General features: G+C 60.0%; 2 protein-coding genes across 8 annotated transcripts in view; both read right to left on the reverse strand.

Moving 5' to 3' along the window:
• Positions 1–5,062: 5,062 nt before the first annotated feature.
• Positions 5,063–8,732, reverse strand: LOC310886838 (uncharacterized protein). Its single transcript, XM_083811975.1, has 4 exons — positions 8,208–8,732; positions 7,864–7,983; positions 6,250–6,363; positions 5,063–5,422 (listed from the first exon to the last, which is right to left on the reverse strand). Exons 2-4 carry the CDS (start codon positions 7,919–7,921, stop codon positions 5,217–5,219), a joined length of 378 nt encoding a protein of 125 aa, XP_083668101.1. The 5' UTR covers positions 7,922–7,983; positions 8,208–8,732; the 3' UTR covers positions 5,063–5,216.
• A 53-nt stretch (positions 8,733–8,785) lies between these two features.
• The window catches only part of TACC1 (transforming acidic coiled-coil containing protein 1), a 32,845-nt gene continuing 20,655 nt past the window's right edge, over positions 8,786–20,975 (reverse strand). For 6 of the 7 annotated variants that reach the window (XM_083811967.1, XM_083811963.1, XM_083811965.1 and 3 more), the window contains 10 exons: positions 18,448–18,508; positions 17,811–18,009; positions 15,969–16,024; positions 14,310–14,444; positions 14,116–14,192; positions 13,670–13,713; positions 13,409–13,569; positions 12,795–12,901; positions 12,364–12,484; positions 8,786–12,170 (listed from right to left, as the gene is read on the reverse strand). In XM_083811967.1, coding sequence (XP_083668093.1) covers positions 12,102–12,170; positions 12,364–12,484; positions 12,795–12,901; positions 13,409–13,569; positions 13,670–13,713; positions 14,116–14,192; positions 14,310–14,444; positions 15,969–16,024; positions 17,811–18,009; positions 18,448–18,508 — 1,030 coding nt within the window. In that variant the 3' untranslated portion in view covers positions 8,786–12,101. Of the gene's footprint in view, positions 12,171–12,363; positions 12,485–12,794; positions 12,902–13,408; positions 13,570–13,669; positions 13,714–14,115; positions 14,193–14,309; positions 14,445–15,968; positions 16,025–17,810; positions 18,010–18,447; positions 18,509–20,750; positions 20,787–20,975 lie in introns of all 7 variants that reach the window. The other variant, XM_083811969.1, reaches the window with a different exon arrangement.

Below are 20,975 nucleotides of genomic sequence, written 5' to 3' on the forward strand. Positions count from 1 at the left end.
TACAGACCCTTTCCCTGCTCCCATGGCACCTAAAGAAAAAGGTGTCACAGCCCACGCGAGCACAGCCTGCATCTCCGAAGGGGAGCTTCCCCAGATTCCCCATCAGACCCGACTGCCCCCCGGTTTTGTTCAGGTCCGAGCATGCCCGCAAATGGAAGTTCCTTGCACGCTTTCACAGCCGTCTGAAAACGCAGCCAGATTTCTGTTTGTGCACACACGCAGCCCACGCAAAGCCACCGTGGCACTAGCAGCAGGGCTGCTGGGAGGGAGCAAGCACCCGGAGGGGTCGGCGCATCGCCCTCGTGGGTGTGGAGGGTGCACGGTGCTGTGCAGCACAGCAGCCGGGTGTCCAAACCGCAGAGCTCCGCTCCCAAAAACGCTGCGGGTGCCCTTGCAGCAGGTGAGGTCTCCGGCAAGCCAGCAGTGAAATCTACGAAGTTACCCACGTGTTACAGCATCTAACACAACCCTGCGGTTCTCCCTCACCCAGGAAAGTTGCAAAAACGAAGCCTGGAGTTAATAACCGATGTTTTGAGAGAACAGAGCATTGAGAACAGCGTGAGTCACTGCTCCGCTTTGGGATGAAGTCTCGGGGTCGCTGCTGTGCGAGCCTCACACGCTGCCTGGGGGGAGGCTGCTCCTCGCGTTGAGCAGGGGGCAACTGATCGCCCGCAGGGCCTGCAGGTGCTGCCTGGTCACCCAGAAAACCTCACAGCTGCATCAGTCTGTCACTTGTTAGTCACTTGGTGAGCCTGTCACTTGCTCAAGAGGCTGGGGCTGAATTAGCACAAACTCAGCAGCGCTCCCACGCCCAGGGTCAGGTCTGCAGAGCCCCTGTCCACATACAGTCAGCAGCAGGACTTGCTCCTGGGCAGCGCAAATAATCCTGGTCTCCAGCTCCACGCACCTCACTGCTGATGCATCTGGGGCATTCTTGCCTTTGCATATTTTAAGGCAAGACTCAAGTCTGAAGATTCAGTGTCAGACATTAGAAGATATATTTTTTTTTCCTCTCCAAGAGCAATTGCAGAGTTTAGAGCTTGTTGTGTGAAGTGTTGTTAAGTAAACACATTGCCTCAACCCCGAGCATTTCCTATGGCCTGGGTCATTTTTAGAACAAAGTGTTTTTTTTTTTTTTCCTTCCATGTTACAGAAGATTGCCCAAATGCTGTTACTGAAACCATGTGTGTTCATTTCTGTGTGACTGCGCTGTGCCCGTGTCACTGCCTCGAGCGGATGAAACCACAGTCTGTCGCAGCCCAGGGCCGCCTCTCACCCCTCGCAGAGGCAGCGCTGCAGCACAGCAGGCAGGGGCCCGGGGCAGCTGGACTTTAAGCATATGCTTGAGCACGGCCTTGAACAGAGACGAGCTGCCCAGCTTGGGTTGTGGGTCCTGCAAAAGCCTGGCCTGGGAGAGAGGCTGCCGGAGCTCACCGGGGTGGATTTGGGGAGCAGGAACCCTGTGCTGCGTGGTCAGGACAGCGTGGGATCCCACCACACAGCAGGCGCCCCGGAAAGCCCCTGCTTTCTCTGGCCGATGCTGTTGCTGCATCTGGCCCTGAAGCACTTTCTCCCCACGCGGGCGAAACCGATGCCGGTGCTGGGCCGGTGCTGGGCGCAGCATGCCTCGCTCAGACACCGTGCAAGTGGCGCTTTCCCAGCATTTCGGGCAGGAGGCGATTTTCCCAGGAAACTTCATACTGGGCTCTGACCGGCTGCTTCCCCCCCCCCGTCTCCATCCAAAGCACAGCATCCAGCACAGTTAAATGCTCTGTGCAGCTCTGCAGCTGAGGCTGCTCTCCTCGCCGCTGCAGGCTGACCGCGGCCACGTGCCCGAGGAGCAGCCTGCCCTCCCCGTGCTCATCCACCTCCCCCACTCTTGCCCCACGGGGGACAATCCGGCCACACACCCTGCTGGGAGCCGCAGCCCCAGACACATCACTTATTACATCAGGAGGAAAGAACTGATGACCTCCCTGCACATCTGCAGCTGCCAGCACTCCCAGGGAGCTGCCGGCAGGGCCGTGCGTAACCACAAGCTGATACGCGCAGGGGGGGCTCCAGCCCGGGTGCACAACAGAGCAGGATTTGGGCATTCAGGATTTGGGCATTGCCCCTCGTGGACCTCCCGAGGGAAGGATCTGCCGGCGCGCTCTTGCTCGCGCTGCCCACCTGCCCGCAGAGATGGGTGCAGACCCTCACACCCAGCCTTGCCCAGCTGCAGATACCAACAGGGGCAGTTTGAAAGTGCCGAGCGCTCACTGCAGGGCTTCTGAGGGTGTTATAAGAAGGGAACCAAAACCTGAAGCATGAAAACCACTAGTTGTGGAAACGAAGGCCACAACAACTGGGTTATACTTAGATTCAAAAAGAAAAAAACTGGGGGGAAGAGCAACCCTCCTGCCTCAGAGCAGGGCTGGCCTTTGGGCCGGGCGAGGTTCGGGGCCAAGCCCAGGCAAGCTCAGCCCTCAGCCCTGGGTGCCCACCAGCCCGCTGCCCGCTTACCCACTTACACCCACGTTGTGCCCGTGTTACAACACGCACAGAGGGGCACGGGCACACTTTGAAATGCGAGCACAGCGTGGCAGAGGCGCGATCTGAGAGCTTCAGCGCCGGGATTTCAGCGCAGCCTCACCCATAGCCCTCACCCGCCCCATGCCTGTCCTCTCCTCCCCACTGCTCGCTGCCTCTCTGGAAAGACCAGTTCCCGGCCGCTGCCTCCCGGCTGCTGCTGGCTGGGCTGGTGGGGAGGTCCCCGGGCAGCCAGGCAGCCCCGCAGGCTCAGGGCATCCCTCCCAGCAGCCGCACTCCTGGAGGGGCTGCGCTTCGGCGTCGCTGCGTGGGACGGGAGCGGCGTTTCCCCTCCGGAGCTCCCCCAGCCTTGTCCTGCCAGCTGCTGCGTCCCCCCACCCCTGCCCGCTCTGCGGAGACTAAACTGTTCCACGGGGTATTTTTATACCAGGGCATCTTCTGCAGACCTTGTGACTCGCATCAGCGCCTGGATCTGCGGCAGCTCTGTTTCTCTGGGCGGTCACACGGCAGCCTGTCACGCTGGTGCTCTTCCTTTATCTGGGAGAGCCTTTAGCGCTCTTGCGATGCTTTCGATATATTTTGCTGCTGCAGCTTCTCTCTGGGAGTGCGAGCAGCCCCCAGACCTCACAGGAGACCCCCCCCCTGCCCCCCGGTAGCAGCGAGGGCCAGCAGGGCTCTGCCCCACCAGAGGTCCACATGCCCCCCTCAGCCCCCCAGGAGAAAGCGTCCTTTGTCCTTTCGGAGGCTGTGGGGAGGAGCAGGGCCCCGTGGTGCTGCTGGGACACCTCCCGGCCCGCAGCAAGAGCGTGGCCCTGTGAGCATCACCCGAACAGGGCTCGACATTCCTGTTCTCCAGGATTTCTGGCCCTCTTATCCTGCAAAATTCACCGGCTCGGTTCGGTAACGTCCTGCAGCAGTGAGTTCCGCAGCTGGATCCGAGCACGCCACATTATGTCTTCTCTTCTGTTTGAACTTGCCCTTTTTGGTTTCAGTACCTGTTCCCTTTTTTCTCACATTATGACTAAGGGAAACTCCCAGCAGACTGCAGTGCTGGAGGAGCAGAGGCAGCGCTTTCAGTCAGCAGTTTGCCGTCTCGCCCTGCATCACATTTCTTACAGCCGTGTTCTCGCTGTCCTCTCCGCACTCCCGGACATCCCGCTCTCTCCTCCCTTTTCTTTCCTCCTCGTTCTCGTTCCTCACCCCTAACACTCTTTTACAAGGCGAAGCAGCACCAAGTACTCCGGGGGTTCCTTTCCAGCAGCGCCAGGAGCTGGGCAGAGACCAGCCCCGGGGCCAGCCCCACATCCACGCTGCCCTCTGCAGACTTTGGGGCCGGGAGGATGAACCTGGGCGCCCACAACCCCAAGAAGCCCCACGCACAGGACAGCCCCATACCACTGCTGGCTGTCAAGGGCTGAGCAGCACGGAGGAGAGGAGGCTCTCCAAACCTGGCTGAGGCTCCGTGGACTTTCCCACAGATGCTATCAGCCACCACAGCAGAGCACTGGCGCTTGCTTGGCTCAGTGCAGACGCTTTCACATTCGTAAGCATCAGACAAAGGAAATAACAGGAAAAGTGGTTTGCTTGTTTGCTGCCTGGCACTGGATCCCACAGAATCCACCAGTGAGCCTCGGGAGCTTTGTCCTGACTAAGATCCCGCTGAGCTTCCCATGAAGCTGCTCGGGGCTGGAGCTCCCCAGCGTCCCCCAGCTGCACCTCACGCCCCTCATCTCCTCCTTACCTCAGCCAGACACTGCTTTTTTTCTCTTTGGACTACGAGATCTGCTGAGCCAAGCTGTGTCTTCATCAGAGCAGCTCAAAGGGGCCCTGGCTGCAGGAGGACCTCTCCTTATAACCACAATCTGGCAGGTTGTAACAATAGGCACCTGCAGGACACACCTCCTCGTGAGGGTTCAAAGGGAAAGCCTGGTGGAAAGAGGAAAAGCGAGATCTCCCAGCGGTGGTGGTGACAGCCAGAGCACAAATTAGTCACCAGAAAGTTTAATCTCTCTGTGACTGCAGACACAGGCAGTGCTGCTCCTCTGGGACAAGCTCACCCCACTGTGCAGCATCCCAGGCTTGGGACGGGGACAGGGATGGGGACGGGGATGGGGACGGGGATGGGGGCAGGTGCTGCTGGGGGTACCCAGGGATGGTTCCCTCCAGTCAGGCAGTGCAAAGAGCTTCACAGAACAGACTCAGATGATATCTCACACCAAGCATATCCACAGTCTGTGTGGGCCCACAGTCTCTGCAACCCCAGGAAGAAAGAAACTTCTCCCCGCAGCTGACGCAGGAATCCCAAATCATCCCACCGCGGTGCAGGGGGCGCACGGCGTGCAGGAGCGGGGCTGTGCCCAGGGCTCTGCACCACGCTGCTCGGCAAGGCTGACAAAGCCTTCCCACGGCAGACGCGCTTGGATGAGCTCGCATTCAAATAGGAGCCCCAGGAAGCCAAATCCGTTCAGTTAGGGCCATTATCTCGCTAGGTTACGGGTTTCCTGTAAATGAAAAGCGGTGGCCATGAACGTGATTTCCAACCACAGCGTTTATTTGACCGGCGGGCGGCCTGGCCTCTCCCGCACTCCAAGCAGCGACTCTACGCACCGCGCTCCTGGCGCGCGGCGCCTACGCTACTGCGGCGAGCGGCCGCGCTCGGCCACCCGCCCGCGGCCCCGCCGCTGTCACGGCAAGCCCAGCAGCAGCTTCCCCGCCAGCGCCACGGCCAGCAGGCTGGGCAGGTGCAGCGGCGTGGCCCCGCCGCCGTTCCGCGAGCCCCGCGGCCCGTTGCAGTCGTCGCTGAAGCAGCATTGCAGGGTGGCCCCGCCGGAGCCACCGCGCCGCGCCTGGTCGCAGAAGGACTTGTAGGAGCAGGACTTAATGACGCTGTCTGCAAGGGAAGGCAGATCACAGAGGGTTAGGCGCTCCCGGCGCATGGGGGCCTTTATTCCATCCCTGCTGAGCTGGGAGGGGAAAGAGAGAAAGCAGAGGTGCATCCCAGCATGTTACGCTGCAGATCTGCAATGAAAGGGTCTCCCTCCTGCACACAGGACTGCTGGAGAGCCGAGCAGTGGCCCGGTGGCTGAGGGATGTCCTCATGGTCACATCTCTCTAAGCCACCGCAGAGCACATTGCTGTGAAAGGAGCGACCAACAACTTATAGCCGCATGTGAAAACACACATAGCCCAGCAAGGGAGCCAGCCCGAGGCAGGAGGGGGGTGGTTTGGGGACCTGCCCGTGTCTGTCCTGCAGGCCACGATGCTGTCTGGCAGCTGTGAGGTTGCACTGAGGGTGTTAACACACTGCTGGAGCGTTTCCCTTACACCAGAAAAGTGCACTGTTATCTCAGACCAAGAGCCTGTTCCCAGAGACTAAAAACTGGTGGCTCACCCCTACCTCAAGGGTTCGAGGGGCAGCCAGCCCCAGGCGTCCCTCCCCTCTCCCCAGCCACCCCTCCCACAGCCCCGGGCTCCTTTGGGGCGCTGGGATGCAGTCCTGCCCTGCTGACACCGTCCTTCCCTTCCTTCACCTCCCTGCCAAGCCTTTTGGCCAGGTTTGCAGCCGATGTCACTCCGCAGCTCCCCATGCTGCGTGCAACGGCCATGGAAGGGGAGCAGCCCCGTGCGAGCAGGAGCACACCCCTCCGGCACGGCTGGGGCCAAACCGCAGAGGGACAGCGGTGGCAGCGGCTGTGCAGCCCCCCCGCAGGGACTTACTCGGCGCGGTGATCGTGGAGCAGGCGTCCGCGTACTGGGGGCAGCTGTGGGAGCCCTGCTTGTTGCAGTCGTTCTCGTTGGACGCGACGCATTTGTGGCATTTCAGCGCCGCACCTGTGCGAAGGGAGGAGCAGCGGTGAGGCGGTGCTGGGCTGCGCTGGGGCTGCGCTCAGCCAGGGCTGGGGGAGCCACGGACAGGCAGGAGCTGGCAGGGCCGAGGCGGGTGGGCTTCAGGGGGCTCTGCTCCCCGCAAAAGGCATGCGGTGCTCACCCAAGTGTGGCTCAAAGCGAGGGAAAACACCTTGATCTTTGTCGTTTTGCACTGAATTTCTCTTTAATGAGCATTTGCAGGGGGAGGGTTCCTCTAAACTACGGAGGCAGTTTTGTGCATTTGTGCATCGTTAAAGCAGCTCCCCCCACGGAACCCGTTGCACAGAACCTGCACCCGAAACGCACGGTTCAGAGGGACAAGCGCGGCGCTCGGCAGCGAGGTGACAGGCAGACACATGTCAGAGGCAGGGCCGTCGTCCAGCCTGCTCGCAAAGGAGGCCAGAGGCACGCGAGGTGATAACCAGCCCCTGCCCCTGCGGGCTCACCGTGTGTCAGAGCTGATGCCAGGCATAAGAACTGTTTGACCCTGCAGGAGAGGAAAATGCGCACTTGCCAGAGGTCCCAGCTCAGTTTAGGAACCGGCTGAGTAAATATGAAAGTGTCATTATCACTTTATGACAGAAGGAGACTTTAAATATCATCACCGTTTTAAATATCTGCAGACAGAGAACCACCAAGAAAACCTGAAGAACCTGCTCCCACCCGAACCAGGAAATTATGAAGACCACTTGATTATGATAGCAATGGTTAAATTACTGCTTATGTCGGGATTCAGTTTTTGCTTTCCTGGATGAACAGAGCCCTCTCGTGGCAAGCAGGCCCCAGCTGCGTGGTCAGCACATTTCGTTTTGCAGGAGGTCTGAGCTCCTGGGTTTGGTGGAAAAGGAGAAAACCCGAGTCTCAGGGAACTGAGACCGAACAGGGCCGAATGCCGGTAAACGCCTGCCGTTAACGCACGCTGAGCACAGATTTCCACTGCGGCACTGCCTGGTTTTTGCAGCACGGTGCAGCCTTTAATTTACCGTCAGCTAAAACCACAGCTGGGTTTCGTTCTCCCCTTGGTACAAAGCTCCTGACATCACCACGACCTGACCACACATCGTGCCCGTGCCTGGAGCAGCGCGACCACCTTCCTGCCTTTTAGGATGGCTTGGTGCAGTTCTGCCTTTGAGGAACCAAGCAGGTCAGAAGCTGCTTTTCCTGGGCTCGGGAACCACCTCGGCTCCCACCAGGCTGGGGCCCAGCATCCCCGCTCACACCCACCGCCCACACAAGCACAGCAGAAGGCACAGGGGCAGGGTACTCCGGCACTGTCCTAGCCAAGGGAAGGGACCGTCCCCCCCAAAGCAGCTCTTCTGCAAGGACAGGAGGCGCAGCAAGAGCCCGGAGCCGGCGGCAGGCCGGAGGCAGCCAGCAAGCAGCAAGCAGCTACAGCCCGTCCTCCCGCCCAGCGCCGCCTTCAGCGAGGGGACACTTACTTTCCTTCAGCGGGGGGACACTTACTTTCTCCAGCCAGGGACGTGACGAGGGCCAGGGCCAGGAGGGTCCTCAGGGCGGGCATTTTCAGCAGTGCGCAGCGCAGGTAGCGTAGCCTCTCTTTTGTCCCGAGGTCTTACAGTTAATCTGCTTGGGTGATTGGATCAATGGGCTGAGGATAACACACTTACTGCAGCCCCTGGCTAATGCCACCTGAGCCGGAGGAAGGGACGCGATGCCCCAAGGGCAGGGGTCACCCGAGGCAAGGGGGCTGGTGGCAGTGGCCAGACCTGGCACCAGGGGGCTGGACTTTGCTTTGGGGACCTCTCCATCGCCCTGTGTCAGCTTCCAGAGCTCTCAGCCAAGCCCACCTGCTCCACCCAGAGAACATCGCCTTCCCTGCTGCTTGTGGTGGCTCAGTTGGGGAAGAACCCTCCCGAGCTCCCAGCTCACCCAAGGCAGAAGTGCAAGACACCGCAAACCCTCACGGGGCTGGGAGCACGAGGGAGCCATCCCTGCCACCCGCTGTCCCCACCCTCAGCGGGGCAGGGACGGCTCCATCCTTACCGAGGGATTTAGCCAAGGCCGGGAAAGACACCAGGGTCAGCCCAGGGGTGGAAGCCGGTCCCCCCCCTCCCCGCAGAGCTGCCCCAGGCTCCGCTGCTCCCGTGCGTAGTGTGCAGGTGGCTGAGCCACGGCCCGGTGTGTGCTGATGGCACCGCATCAGTGCGCGAGCAAACAGTGTGCGAGCAGACCACGGGGCACTTGGAGGTGTTGCAGGTCTCGGGTTCAGTCTGTGGACGCCCAGCTCAGGACGAGGTGATAATCACACTTATTTGAAACCAAAAGAATTAGCACACAAATGAGGCAGAATCAGGCCCTTCCTAGAAGACTGAGCCACCGTCCGTCTCCCCAGCCCCCTCACTGACCTTACAATCACCTGGAAAGCTTTCAAGAGTGATAAACACAATTTTTATTCAGGCAATGAAACATGGAAAAAATATATTAGTAATCATTATAATAATCTCATTTGTGTGAGTATAACTCTTACAAATATTTACCTGACATATAAAAGGGAAATTATTGTACATATAAAATTTATGTTGATGGCAGTTACATACATTGTACAAAGCAATCCTGGTAGTAGTCACGCAAAGAAAATCTTCCTGCCTCTGGGGGGACGCTGGAAGGATGCGGTGGAAGCAGGCTTGCAGTGGGGGTGGGCACTCGTTGGCACTTTATTGCAGACAAGATCTACTGGTGAACGCACACTGGCACACAGCGACACTAAGGGCTCGCGGGCAGGCACCCTCCGCTGTCAGAAAGGGATACTGAAATTCTACCGCAAGGAAGAGAAGACAACCACAGCCACCCTGGGATCTCGGCGCACGGGTATCTGCAAAGGTTCCCTGGGCCGGCTGCGCTCCTGGGCTCCAACGCGGGGCACGGTGCCGTGGTGCGCCCGGGGACGTGGCCGGGCACCGCAGTGAGCCCCGCGCTCCTCATCCTGCTGAGCACAGCCGGCGCCTGCCGGGCACCTCGCGGGGAGCAGCACGCGAGGTGCAAGTCTCGCCCCTTTAAAGTTACAAACGCACGCCTTCTATTATATAGAACTATAACCGTTATATATATATATATATACGTAACTGTAACCATATTATAGTTAATAAGTCATTCCTTAGGAATCTTTGCCCAGATCGTAAGTGCATGCTGACAGGCACAGAAACGAACAGCACTCAGGTGACAGAGGCAGTGAAAGGGCGACCACGAGACACCGGGGAGCGGAGAGGAGTGGGAAGGTGCTGCCAGGTCAGATTATTGCCGTGGGGGCAGCTCTCCGGACAGCCTGGCCTCCCAGATTGCCCCTTTTTGCAGGTGAGAGAAGACCGGAGCACTTACTGCATCATACGCAAGTCGTGGTTCTGGGGAAGCGCTGGGGGTGATGAAATCAAACCTCCTGTCGCTACCTGCCACCTCCGAGGTCCAGAACAACAAACCAGAACAAATCTCGTGCTGGGACCTCAAGCTTGTCTGAGCCCCACCTGTATCCTACACCAGAAACCGGCCCCCTGTGAACTGCTTACAAGCTCCGAAAGGCCGTGCAACTCCGCTCTCTGGCAGCCTGCTCCCTCCCGCTTCTGAACGGGCTGCCGAGAGGAACCCGCCTCCCTAGGAACTCCATGGGCCTCAAGGGTTTTAATCTAATTATACAGAGCCTTCTGCACGCAGCACATCCCCTGACAGCGTCACTCCTTGCTGCACCACCGCCACATGCGAAACCACCAGGTAATGGAAGGGCCACCCGCACCGGGGCCGGGAAGGCTGCTTTGGGCCGGACACGTGGGAGAATAAGGGAACGGTGCTCGGCTGCAACAACCCAGGTGCTGGTGAGACCGAGGGAAGGGGAGTCGTGCTCCAGTGGGCCACGGTTGGCTTTTTGACTCCCCAAACAAAAGAAAAAGGAGAAAAAAAAGAATAGAAAAAGGGAAAAGTAGGATTTTTCCTTTCTGTCAGCTGTGCGGAGGTGAATGTTCAACACAGAGCTGCAGGTGCACACAGCATCAGCCATCGGCTTCCGCACCGCATTGCTCCAGCCCCTTTACTGGGTTAACTGGGAGCTCAGGGAGCAGGTGGGGACCCTGCGCGTGCCAGGGCAGGCTGCCGACTTCTTCGTCTGCTTAAGTGTGTAATAAATTCTCTCTATGCATAATATAACTAATAAAATATATATCAGGTGTATGGCTCTGATTTAAACAGATGTTTGCACCGCATGCTCAACACAGGGATTAGAAAATAGAGGGAAAACAGCTTAATTCTTTTACAAAAAGATAGCAGCAAAAAGGTTTGCTAAGGTTTTAGATAGGCTAGGTAGGAAACAGTCCCAACAGCAAATACTTCCCCTGTTTGACACTTCAGGGCTGTCTGCGCAAGGTGAGAGCGAAGGACCCTCCAACCTCAGCAGTTCTCCTGGGGCTTGGCATGCCCAGAGAAGTAAACACCTCTGAAATACAGCAGGCAGCCTGCCTGCACGGCCATTCAGATTTTGGGCTGAATCCAGACAGATTTCAAAGCGTATTTTACTGCTGTCTGGATCCGTCTTTTCTTGTAAAGGCTAGCTTTTGTTTGATTCTCTTAGTATTCAGTGCTGCAAGGGTGTTTCTCAGAGCAGCAAGACCCAGAGCATGACTGCACTTCTCCTCACCTTTCTGTGCTGATTGGAGAGGGAGCTCTAACGCAGCAGAACTGTGGAGACGTTTTGGGCTTGCTTCCTTCCTGCTGCAACATCAAAAGGGGGGGACTAACCTCACTACGGCACGTGGAGCCAACAGCACAAGCCTGGCTCTGCGTATTTTAAAGCAGGTGAGAAAACCACGCTAACACCACGGGAAGTGCCAGGGCAGAAGGGCAGCGGGGGCACAGGCAGGACCCAGCTCCACAGAGCCACGACCTGCCCCGTTTCCCAAGCCACCCTCGGCTCCAGCAGCCTCCTGCACCCACCTTGGCCGGGCTCTCCTGGAGATGAGGTTACTGCTGACGGAGCGGCCGTACCCGCGCCTAGGGAAGGGGATGCGTGGCAGGACCATGCCCAACGGGGAGAAGTCAATACAGAGCTGAGTGCAACGCTAATAAAGTGCACGACTGCAGCGATGCAGGCATCCTTCCCCAGGGGCTGGCACGGCCAGGGACCAGGATGTGCTGTGCTGTGGTTCACCAATGTGCCAGCAGCCAGGATCAGCCCCCGGGACAGTGCTGCCTCCCCCAAACCACCCTACTGAGAGCCTGCTTCAGCCAGGGGCTGCAGTGGGTGCCTGGGGTCCCCGAGGCCCCTTTGCTGCCCCCCCAACTACGTGCCAGGTCCCCCTCCCCAGTGCAAGGGCTCGATGGCTCTGAACCCAGCACCACACACATCCCAGGGCAGGAGCTACCATGAGGCCGGATCCACGCTGTCGAGCACGTGAAGACAACAAATGACAGCGTGTGGGGGGCACCACCAGGCCTGCTCCCAGGTGAGGGGGGCAGCCCGGGCTGCCACCTCCCAGCTGCGAGGCGGCTCCCACAGGGACCCCCCAGGAGCAGCACGCCCGTGGGGGCCGAGCAAAGCCCCCAGCCCCTGGGCTCCCATCCTGGGGTGAGCGGGGAGCTGCGGGGCCTGGCAGCCACGTGTGTGCTTCTCTGCTGGGGGGGGCTCCTGGGTAATAAGGCAAAGTGCTTGAAGGTACGAGGAAAGCGGCCAAGTGCAGAGTGCTGGACGAGGGGCGGTGAGCTCAGTCTGTCCTTCCCAGCTTCGCTATCAGCTCGTCGCAGATCTTGGTCAGCTCCTCAATCTCCTGGTTCTGGAAGAGAAGCAGCCCCTGAGGACCCCCGCGGCAGCACCGCTCCTGGTCCCCACCCGACGCCGGTACTCGTGGCACAAGGACCTGCTGCAGCACACAGCCCAGCACCAACAGGACGCCCAGGCACCCAAACAGCACCACGGAAGCGCAGAGTAACCCAGCGCAGCCCGCGGAGGCCGGGGGGCAGCGTTACCTTCTGCTGCAGGGCTCTCTCCAGGGACTCCACCTTCATCTGCTCCTTGCGCAGCCCGGCGTGCAGCGCCGCGCTCTCTGCTTTGGCTTTTGTGCGCACCTGGGCGATCTCCTCGTTGGCTCTGGGGGGGGTTGGAGAGAAGGGGGCCGTGGTTATGCTGCTGGGTGCAGCCAGGAGCCCTGCGACACGATGTCAGACTGTGCTGCACTAGCACAGCCCGGCTCCTGCATGCCCGCCTGCATCAGGGGTGCCCAGGCAGCTGCTCAGCAGCGCCAGCAAGCCCCTGCGTGGCCTGCACCTTCACATCAACCCCGGGCTCTGGGTCTGATGCTGCACCTGGTCAAAGAACAGGCTAGAAGGCACCTATCCTCCTCTTCCTCCTCCTCCTCCCCCAGCCTGCACCCTGCACAGCCCTCAGCTGCAGCTCTTACTTGTCTAATTTTTCTTCTGCGTGGACCTTCAGAGCCTGATACCGCTGCTCTTCTTGCTTGACCCGGGTTAAATAATCTTGGGCACACTTCTTCAAGGCCTCTTCGTTCTGGAAAACAGAGAACATCCACCTGTGCTGGGACTGAGCAGAAATATGTTGCTCTGATAGAATGACAGAACATGTTCTGCAGGTGAAAGAAAAAGGCTTTAAAAAGACCCAGTTTCTCACTTACAAGGGGCTGTAGCCCCTTATCCAGCTCAGCAGCAAGGAAAAGCTGCTGTGTACGCGGAGCCAGGGTCTCTGAGGGCTCCTTGCCCTGGCACCTGCCCTGCCTCGGACGCAGTTTCTGCCCAGGGCACAATGCCCTGTGCTCGCCGTCAGCGGGAGAGCCCCGGGGAGCAGGCTCCTCGTGAGCCCAGCTCCACCGCCGGCTTCCCACGGCATGGAGGAGGCTCTGCTCGTTTGTCAGCAAGCTGCCAGAGCACAGCAGCGAGCCGAGCTCTCAGCAAGGGCTGGGGCAGCATCTGAAGCAGCGCCACGGGGGACCCGAAAGCCGCTGCACAGGAACCCGGCCCCAAGGGGCTGCGAGGAGGGGGAGGACACCGAGACAAGGACCTTCTTAAAGCCTTCGAGGACGCCCTTCAGGTTCTCATATCTCCTGAAGAGATCCGACAGGGACCTCTCCACTGAGTTCAGGTCTGCCAGGGCCTGGTCCTTTTCCATGGTGAGCTGCTGCAGGTTCTTCTGAGACGTCATGTTTGTCCTCTGCTCGTCCTCTGCGAAGGAGAGCCAACAAGCGGGATGCGGGGGCTGAGCAGGGACGGCTGCGGCAGCAGCTCCCTGCCCCGCACACCCGGCCAGGCGGTGGGACCTCACCTATCATCTGGGCAATGGTCTTCTCGTACTCGGCCACGATTTTCCTAGGATGGAGGGAGAACAAGAGCGGGTAAGAGGCAGCAGTTTCTTGCGGGCACACACCTACAGCTCTGCTCTAGCAAGGGGCCCCGCCACCCCTTCCCTGCCACGAAGGCAGCCCGAGCACCAGCCCGTCCGCAGAGCCTGGACCACAGGAGCTGGGCTCCAGCTCCCACCGCGGCGCTGAGACCTCCCTGCAGCCGCAGCTAATGGGATTTCACCCCCGCGACAAGGAAACCGCAGGCTCAACACGGCACAAGCACAAAGGGAACACGTCTCGTAACGCGTCCCACCCCGGTGACGCCGAACCGTGTCATCCCATTACGGCCCCACAGCCCAACCCGCGCCCCCAGGGGGGAGCAAAGAGCACAGCATCCCCCGAGCAGCACACAACAGAAGGTTTTCACCTCATCTCCAAGACTTCCTGACGGCTCTCTTCGTATTTCTTCTTCCACTCGTTGGCTTCAATCTCCTTCGTGATTATCTGGGATGCAGCAGACACGAGACCCTGGGGCCGTGCTCCGGGTGCGCCCCCGACCCCAGAGCCTGCCCCGCTCCCCCCGCACCGTGGCAGCGGGCCGGGGCCGCTCCCTGGCCTCACCTCCTCCCTGATGAGCGTGAGCACGGCCGCCTTCTCGGACGCGCTCAGGCAGATGCCATCCAGGGGGCTCTCGCTCCTGCTCCCGCTGGTGATGGCCACGGGGGATTTGTCCGTCAAGCACAGCCCGGGGCTGCCCTGTGAGGGAGATCACGCAGCTGGGCTGCTGCATTTTGTTCACTTTCTATTCACCCTGCTTCCCCCATCTGCGGTGTTCGCCCCCATTTCGTCAGCCTCTGCTCAGGCACCGAGCGTCCCCACCTGCACACTCCGACAGCTCGGGGCCCGGTGTCTGTGCCTGGCTTTAAAACAGCTCTGGCCTTGAGGGGCTGCCTGCATCACCTCCTGGCCGGGTGGGGACACCTCTGACACACTGCTGGCGCTACGGGGACGTTTGGGGGGCCGTGCTCACGGAGGCTGCAGCAGCACTGCTCGGGGCCTTCTCCTCCCGGGGCCCAGGCCCTCTCCCCCAGGGCCGCGCGGCGGTGACGGGCAGGGCGCAGGGCCTCCAGGGCTCCCGCAGCCTGGAGCGCCTCCAGAGAAGCATTCCTGCAAGCCGAGGCTCACACCGGCGCCTCGTCCTCCTTTCATCATCCCAGCCGAAGCGGCAGCCCCTCGCAGCTATCTCCTTGGAAACCGGCTGCGAGGCCATAAATAGAGAAGTGCTGCGGAGAAGCCAACCTGTTTTCGCAGTGTTTTGGAAACGAACGCACTTCTCTCCCTCTCTCCCCCCTCTCCCTCCTCCCCTGCGCTTTGACCATTGCCAGATTCAAGCACAAGGGCGCCCCGCGCGCCTCGCACGGCTCTGCCAGTGGTGGAGGCAGCAGGAGCCAGCCCGGGCACAGCCCCGGCTCTGGGCAGCTTCAGCCCTGTGTGGCTTTTGCAGCAGCCTCCCGCAGCATCTTGCAAACACAGGCGTGCACCTGAAGGCCTGCAGGTAGCTGTGCCTACTGCCTAACCCCATGGCAAATCCTCCCACCTTTTGGGATGACCATGGCTCAGCTGCAGGAGCGATTGCCAGCCCACGCCCTCAGCAGCACCAAACAAAAGGTTCACTTTGCCTAACGTCCTTGAGGGGCTTAGCGCAGTTAAATCTGTCTCAGAGACACTAATTTTGCTGATGTTGCTAATCTCACTGTCATCTGCTTGCCACCTCCAGCAGCTTTGGCCAGGGGCAGCTAAGCTGGCACAGGGTCCCCCCTGCTGCACCGGGGTCTTGGGGCCACCCCGACCACTCCGTGGGGGCACCGGGGATGCCCCATGCAGAGCTGGGGCACTGCTGGCTGCAGGGCCGGGCTGTTAAGCGGGCTGCTCTCGTTAATCCCCCTCTCTGCTGTCAGCCGGCTTCCTGAAAGCTGCGTCTGAGCCTCCCTCGCAGGAGGCACAGGCACCGGCAGAGCCAGCCCCAGCCTCCTTCCTCCTCACAGACACAGCCTCTGTCCTCCCGCTTTGCACACTGTCAATTCAGAGAGGTTTTGGCAGCACTTCTGGGAGTAGCGGGGACGTTTGCTGCAGCCTCCCCCTGCCCCCTGCCCAGCGGGGCAGGAGCACCGGCACCGGCACCAGCACCAGCATCAGCACCAGCCTTCAGCACCCCGCAGCCCCACACCAGCGGGCAGAGCCGCCCCGAGGCACAGGGAGGAGGATTCACGTGGCACTTACGGGGAAGGCACCAGGCCCATCCTTGTCCATCTGCTTGGAGAGCTCCTTTTCAAAGCCTGAAAACAGGGAAATTCAACATTTTAGCTGCCTGGAAGCAAGACCCTGGCAGCAAAGGGGGTTTGCTGGGATGCAGGGTTGTGCAGCTGAGTCTCCGTGTCCCCTGAGCTCCCTCCCCAAAGGATTCTTTGCCCCCAGCTCCTGCCCTTGTGAAGAGGATGCATCCTGCACCCCGGCAGCCTCTCGTGCCGCGGTGGAAGCCAACACTTCCCTCTGGTGGCCCCACACGTCCCGGCAGCTGCCACGGCAGCGGTTCCTGGGGACCACGGCACTGAGGATGTCCCGGACATCTCGGGCGGGGGGCAGCCCCCTGCTCGGCCACCCCAAATCGCACCAGCCCCAGCCCCACGCCAGCTGGGCCCGGCGCCGAAGGAGCTGCACATGGCCCCTTCTACTCTTGGCAGCAGTGGAGAGAAGCTAAAGGCCTCTCCTCCAGTCTGAGTGCTCGGGACGCCCTCCATCCCATGTAACTTGGGATGTAATTTATGAACCTCGCAGAAACAACTGCGGACGTGACCGGTTATCCACCTGTTAACTGGGCAGAAAAAAACATAACGTGAGAACGCGGCTACGGAGGGAAAGATGCAACACGAAGCTTGTGGCTGCAGATTCCCTGGGATTTCCCCATTTATCCCTGCACCGTGGCCAGCAGCTGTGTGCCCTCTGGGACCAGCAGCAATAACTAACGCCTCCCAGGCTCACCGTTAACTGTACAATTCTCCCTCCCCTGAGAGATGAAGGGCTGTTTTCCTCTCCTGAGAGGTTTGCAGCTCCACATGACATTCAAGAGCAGGGATTAATGGGTGGCTGCACAGGAGACAGCTGCGAACCTTCTGTGCAGCCATTTCTGTTCGCACCTATAACTTTGCTATTGATTAAGTGCCATGTTGCCTGGCTTTTAATTATATTTTAATGGATTGGTCAGAGCAGTTAATTACACAGGAGACGGGCAGCAAAGCACCAGCAGTAGCGCCAGTGCAGGCTTCTGTAGCAACCTGGAGATCTCTATTAACCAGAGCCCTGTGCGCTGGGAGCCACCATGTCCCAGCAGCTTTGCCCTGGCGCAGGCAGGGGCCCTGCAGCCTCGAAGGCAGGCACAGGGCATGCCAGAAACGCCCCCCTTGGGCTGGACGAGTTGCCCAGCTCAGCCCTTGCCTTGGCTGTCCTTGGTGAAACAGACACTGGTAGTGCACAGCGGCACGATGCTTTGCGCACCCGAGGCACTACTTAGGGAGCACTTCTTGTAACCGCTGTAACCAAAATCAGCCTGCTCATCAGTGGTGCTTTGCCTCTGCTCACACTGAGCAGGAGCAAAACCCAAAGGGGACTGATGCTTTGAATAGCAGCCCTGACTTTGCATTTGTGTTTTGCTACTGAGACCGGGTCAGCCTGCATCTGGGGAGGTGCCGGGTGCCCTCCTCATCCTGCGGGGCTGGTACAACAAAGCTGGTCCCCGCCAGGAGGGCAGCGTGCCCAGGGAAAGGGGCTGCGGGCGAGCCAGGAGCTGCAGGGCTTCCCAGCACAGTGCCACTGGGACAGTGCTCCAGGCTGAAGGAGTCTGGATAAAGGCTGCCTGCACCACAATGTTTCCATAATGAAAGCAGTGCAGATAAGCAATCGGAGGTTTCATTATGGCTCGTGGTAACCTTTAGTCCTATCAGCACAAATGAGACGTGATGAAGCTGTGTTGCCTCAACAGCACAAATGCATTGCCAGAGGCTGCAGGCATTACCCAGGCGCGGGCATGGCTCACCTCGAGCCAGAGGCAGTGAGGATGCTCCCTACCTGCCTCCACACCGTGCTTTGCCGCCGGCACGGGGACGTTCGAGCACTCAAAGTACTCCAGGTCATCTTCAGGCTCTCCCTTCTTCTCCAGCCCGGCTGGTTTCTGCACAGAGGTGGTGGAGGCCAGCTTCTCTTCATCAGTGGCGTGTCCATCCCGATTTGCAATATCTGGGATTTCTGAGATCAACGCTCCTTCATCCTGTGGGATCAAGGCATGCGGTTAAGCAGGACCGAGCTAATCCGCAGGGCTCAGGCAGCCAGGCTGTGCGGATGGCCAGCGGGAAGCACCGGGAGGCTCAGCACCCACGGCCAACTGCTCCCCACCAGCCACTCGGCAGGCTTGGGCAGAAGGAAGCCCCCCGTGCCCCAAACAGAGGCAATTAATGAGCAAAATCCATTAACCCGACCGCAGAGCTCGGCGCTTTGCTCTGGCCCACAGCAGGGGACAGGTCTAAGGCCTAGGACACCGCACGCACGGTCCCAGCAAACCGCAGAGCCGCCTGGCCGGGAAGCCGCGTGTGGAAAGGCTTCCCCACCGAGCCCAGCCGGCATCCAGCTGTGCCTGGGCACCCCGGTTACCTCGCTTTGGGCAGCTCTCCTCGCGCCACCCCGCGCCAGCAGCAGCTCTCCCACCTACCTGGGTGCAGACGTCCAGCACCAGCGCCTGCGTCTCGTACTTCTTCACCTTGCAGCCGCTCCTGCGGGACAGAGAGAAGGAGCCGGGCTGAGCTGGGGCTCGCAGGGGCTGGAGGAGGGGGAGAGGCGGGGGGCGCGTGCGAGACAGCCCAAGCAGAGGGGAGCAGCCCCAGCGCTAGCATTGCACCCGCTGCGCAACAGCGAAAACACTCACCGGTACCGAGGCAGGGCAAGTTCTGGAATGAACAGAAGGAACAAGCAAAAAAACACACAACTACAAAGCAGTTGGGTTTGTCTTCAAGATGTTTATTCCTGTCGAAGGTAAGGGTCAGAGAAAGCACCCCAAGGTACTGACGGCGAGAGAGGCGATTGCCAAGGAGCCTGAGACAAAAGCTGTCCCTTGCTGCACGCTCGCCTGTGCATCCAGAGCGGCGGTATGCCTGAGTGCACGCCGGTTTGCTGCGGGGAGGAAGCACTTCCAGGCTGCCCTGACCCTGCTGGTGTGGCCGGGGTCCATCTCTGCAGCATCCACGTTCCCACGTGGGCCAGGCCTGCCCGGCCAGAGCTCTGCCCTGCTGCAGGACAGCACCGCTGTGCTTCCAGCGTTCCCTCGTCAGGGTGCAGGCGCTGTCTGGAGGAGGAGAGCAGGCTGAGCTCAGGTTGTTCTCACAGGTGATCTGCGACTGGAAGCTCCTCCTGGGGCTTCATCCCGGGACACGCCATCCTGCCAGCTGCTGGGCTGGCTGCACGGGACTGCAGACACGGCCCCATCCCAATGTACCAGGCTCTGGCGTCTTGAATCAGTTGGAGGCAGCAGACGGATGGTCACGGAGCAGCCCCGGCGCATGCGGTGCCACCAACACCAGCAGCGAGACGACTGCACCACCACAGCCCTCACCCCTCGCGTGGGAAGGAGAGCAGTGCCCACACCTGGGCATGAGCTCGCAGCTTGCCACCCCTCGCTGCAGGGCTGGCTATCTCCCAGCTGAGCTGCCATGCCTGAATTTCCCAAAGACAGACACCCGCTGAGCCGCAGGCAGCTCGGTTGGCAGCCCGCGGCACTGCCAGCCCGCACCCAGCACCGCAGCAGGGCAGAGGTCGGAGCACATTTGCAGGGGGACAGCCCTAGGTTTTAGGAATCATCTCCCCGTCCCACCCTACACGTGCTCTGGCAGAGCACGAGCAACGTGCCATGGCACAAGGGAATTTTATCTGCACGCTGCCACCCACACCTGTGTCAGACTGAGAAATCCGTGTTGGCTCTGTTTTTCTCCATCACCCCCTAATGCAAGAATTAAACCACAGCTCACCATGCCCGTGGCAACCTCTCTGCTCTGCCCAGCCTCTTTGGATGCTGCGGTCACACTGCCTGGTGGCTGGTTTATCACCCCAAGACAGCAGCTCTGTGATTCAAGGGGGTGGGGAGCAGGGCAAGGCGGGCAGCCTGAGCTCTGAGCCCCCAGCCCCGAGGCCAGCACACACGGACGCCAGCAGCCCTGTTCCCGATGTGCTCTGGGCACCAGCAGTTTCGGCTGGATAACCCCAGACCTCACAGCGCTGCCCACGTGCCTGCTGGCTGCAGGGGCACGGGCAGACCCGCCAGGCTGCAGGTCCCAAATCCAAACAGTCACCGTGCAAAGTCAGGCTGTAAAAAGGCAGATCAGTTCTCAGCCGAGACACAGATGTCCGCGCTTGAGCCAAGCTCTAATTTTGCTCGTGCATATGGCAACCAGCACTAAGCAGACAAGAAGGGCGTTCGGACGGATGACATAAGATCAAGGATAAGCCCCGCACGCCGCCTCCCTCCCACTGCCCTCACAAGAGGCAGCACCAGCGGCTCCCTTGCCCAGGGACCCGTTTCCAGGCGGTGCTTTCCACCCTACCCCCTGCTACAGCAGCTCCTTCCCCAGGGATTTTGCACGGCAGGGCTAAAGACACCCTCCCCTTCAGGACTAAAATCTGGAGCTGGACCACACTCACAAACCTGCCCCCCCCTCCCTCAGCCGACACACTGATTTCGAGTATTTACATCACGGGAACGCGTTGCAGGTGGGCATGCTGCGAGAGCAAGCACAGGCACGGGCCTCCGGTGCAGCTCTCGGCGCCCCCGGCCCGCAGGCGAAGCTGCCCCGCAGCCGGGCGCGGGGGACGCGGGTCCAGCAGCAGGGCGCGAGGCGCAGGGCGAGGAGGAGCCTGCATGCCATGGAGACGTGTGGGGCCAGCACACACCCAGTCAGAGAGAGAACAAAAAAAAAAAAAAACAACCAAGGAAAGGATGAAAGAAAGGCAGAAGAGAGTACTTACAACAGAAAACAGAGAAATTTCACTTGTTCAGTGGTCCTGATGCACCCAAGAATAGACAGGAAAGAGACAGACAGATGGAGAGAAGAAAAGCGTGTGAAAAGACCTGGGTATTAACTCCCGTCTGGAGAAACACAACGAGTAGCACAGCTCTGGCTTGTTGGGAAGAACACAGATAAAGGATGCTCAGGTTCTGCATTTGCTGTTACCAGAGGTGGGATGAGACTG

The sequence above is a fragment of the Anser anser genome (genome assembly GCF_964211835.1).
Source record: "Anser anser genome assembly, chromosome: 26".
Lineage (NCBI taxonomy): Eukaryota > Metazoa > Chordata > Aves > Anseriformes > Anatidae > Anser > Anser anser.

What these genes read in the sequence shown, in the direction of transcription:
- LOC310886838 (XM_083811975.1), bottom strand. Translation starts at nt 7,921, where the DNA reads ATGCCCGCCCTGAGGACCCTCCTGGCCCTGGCCCTCGTCACGTCCCTG. An exon ending in CACGTCCCTGGCTGGAGAAA is followed by an intron (nt 6,364 to 7,863) that starts GTAAGTGTCCCC and finishes CCCTTCGCACAG; the next exon opens with GTGCGGCGCTGAAATGCCAC. An exon ending in CTCCACGATCACCGCGCCGA is followed by an intron (nt 5,423 to 6,249) that starts GTAAGTCCCTGC and finishes CTTCCCTTGCAG; the next exon opens with ACAGCGTCATTAAGTCCTGC.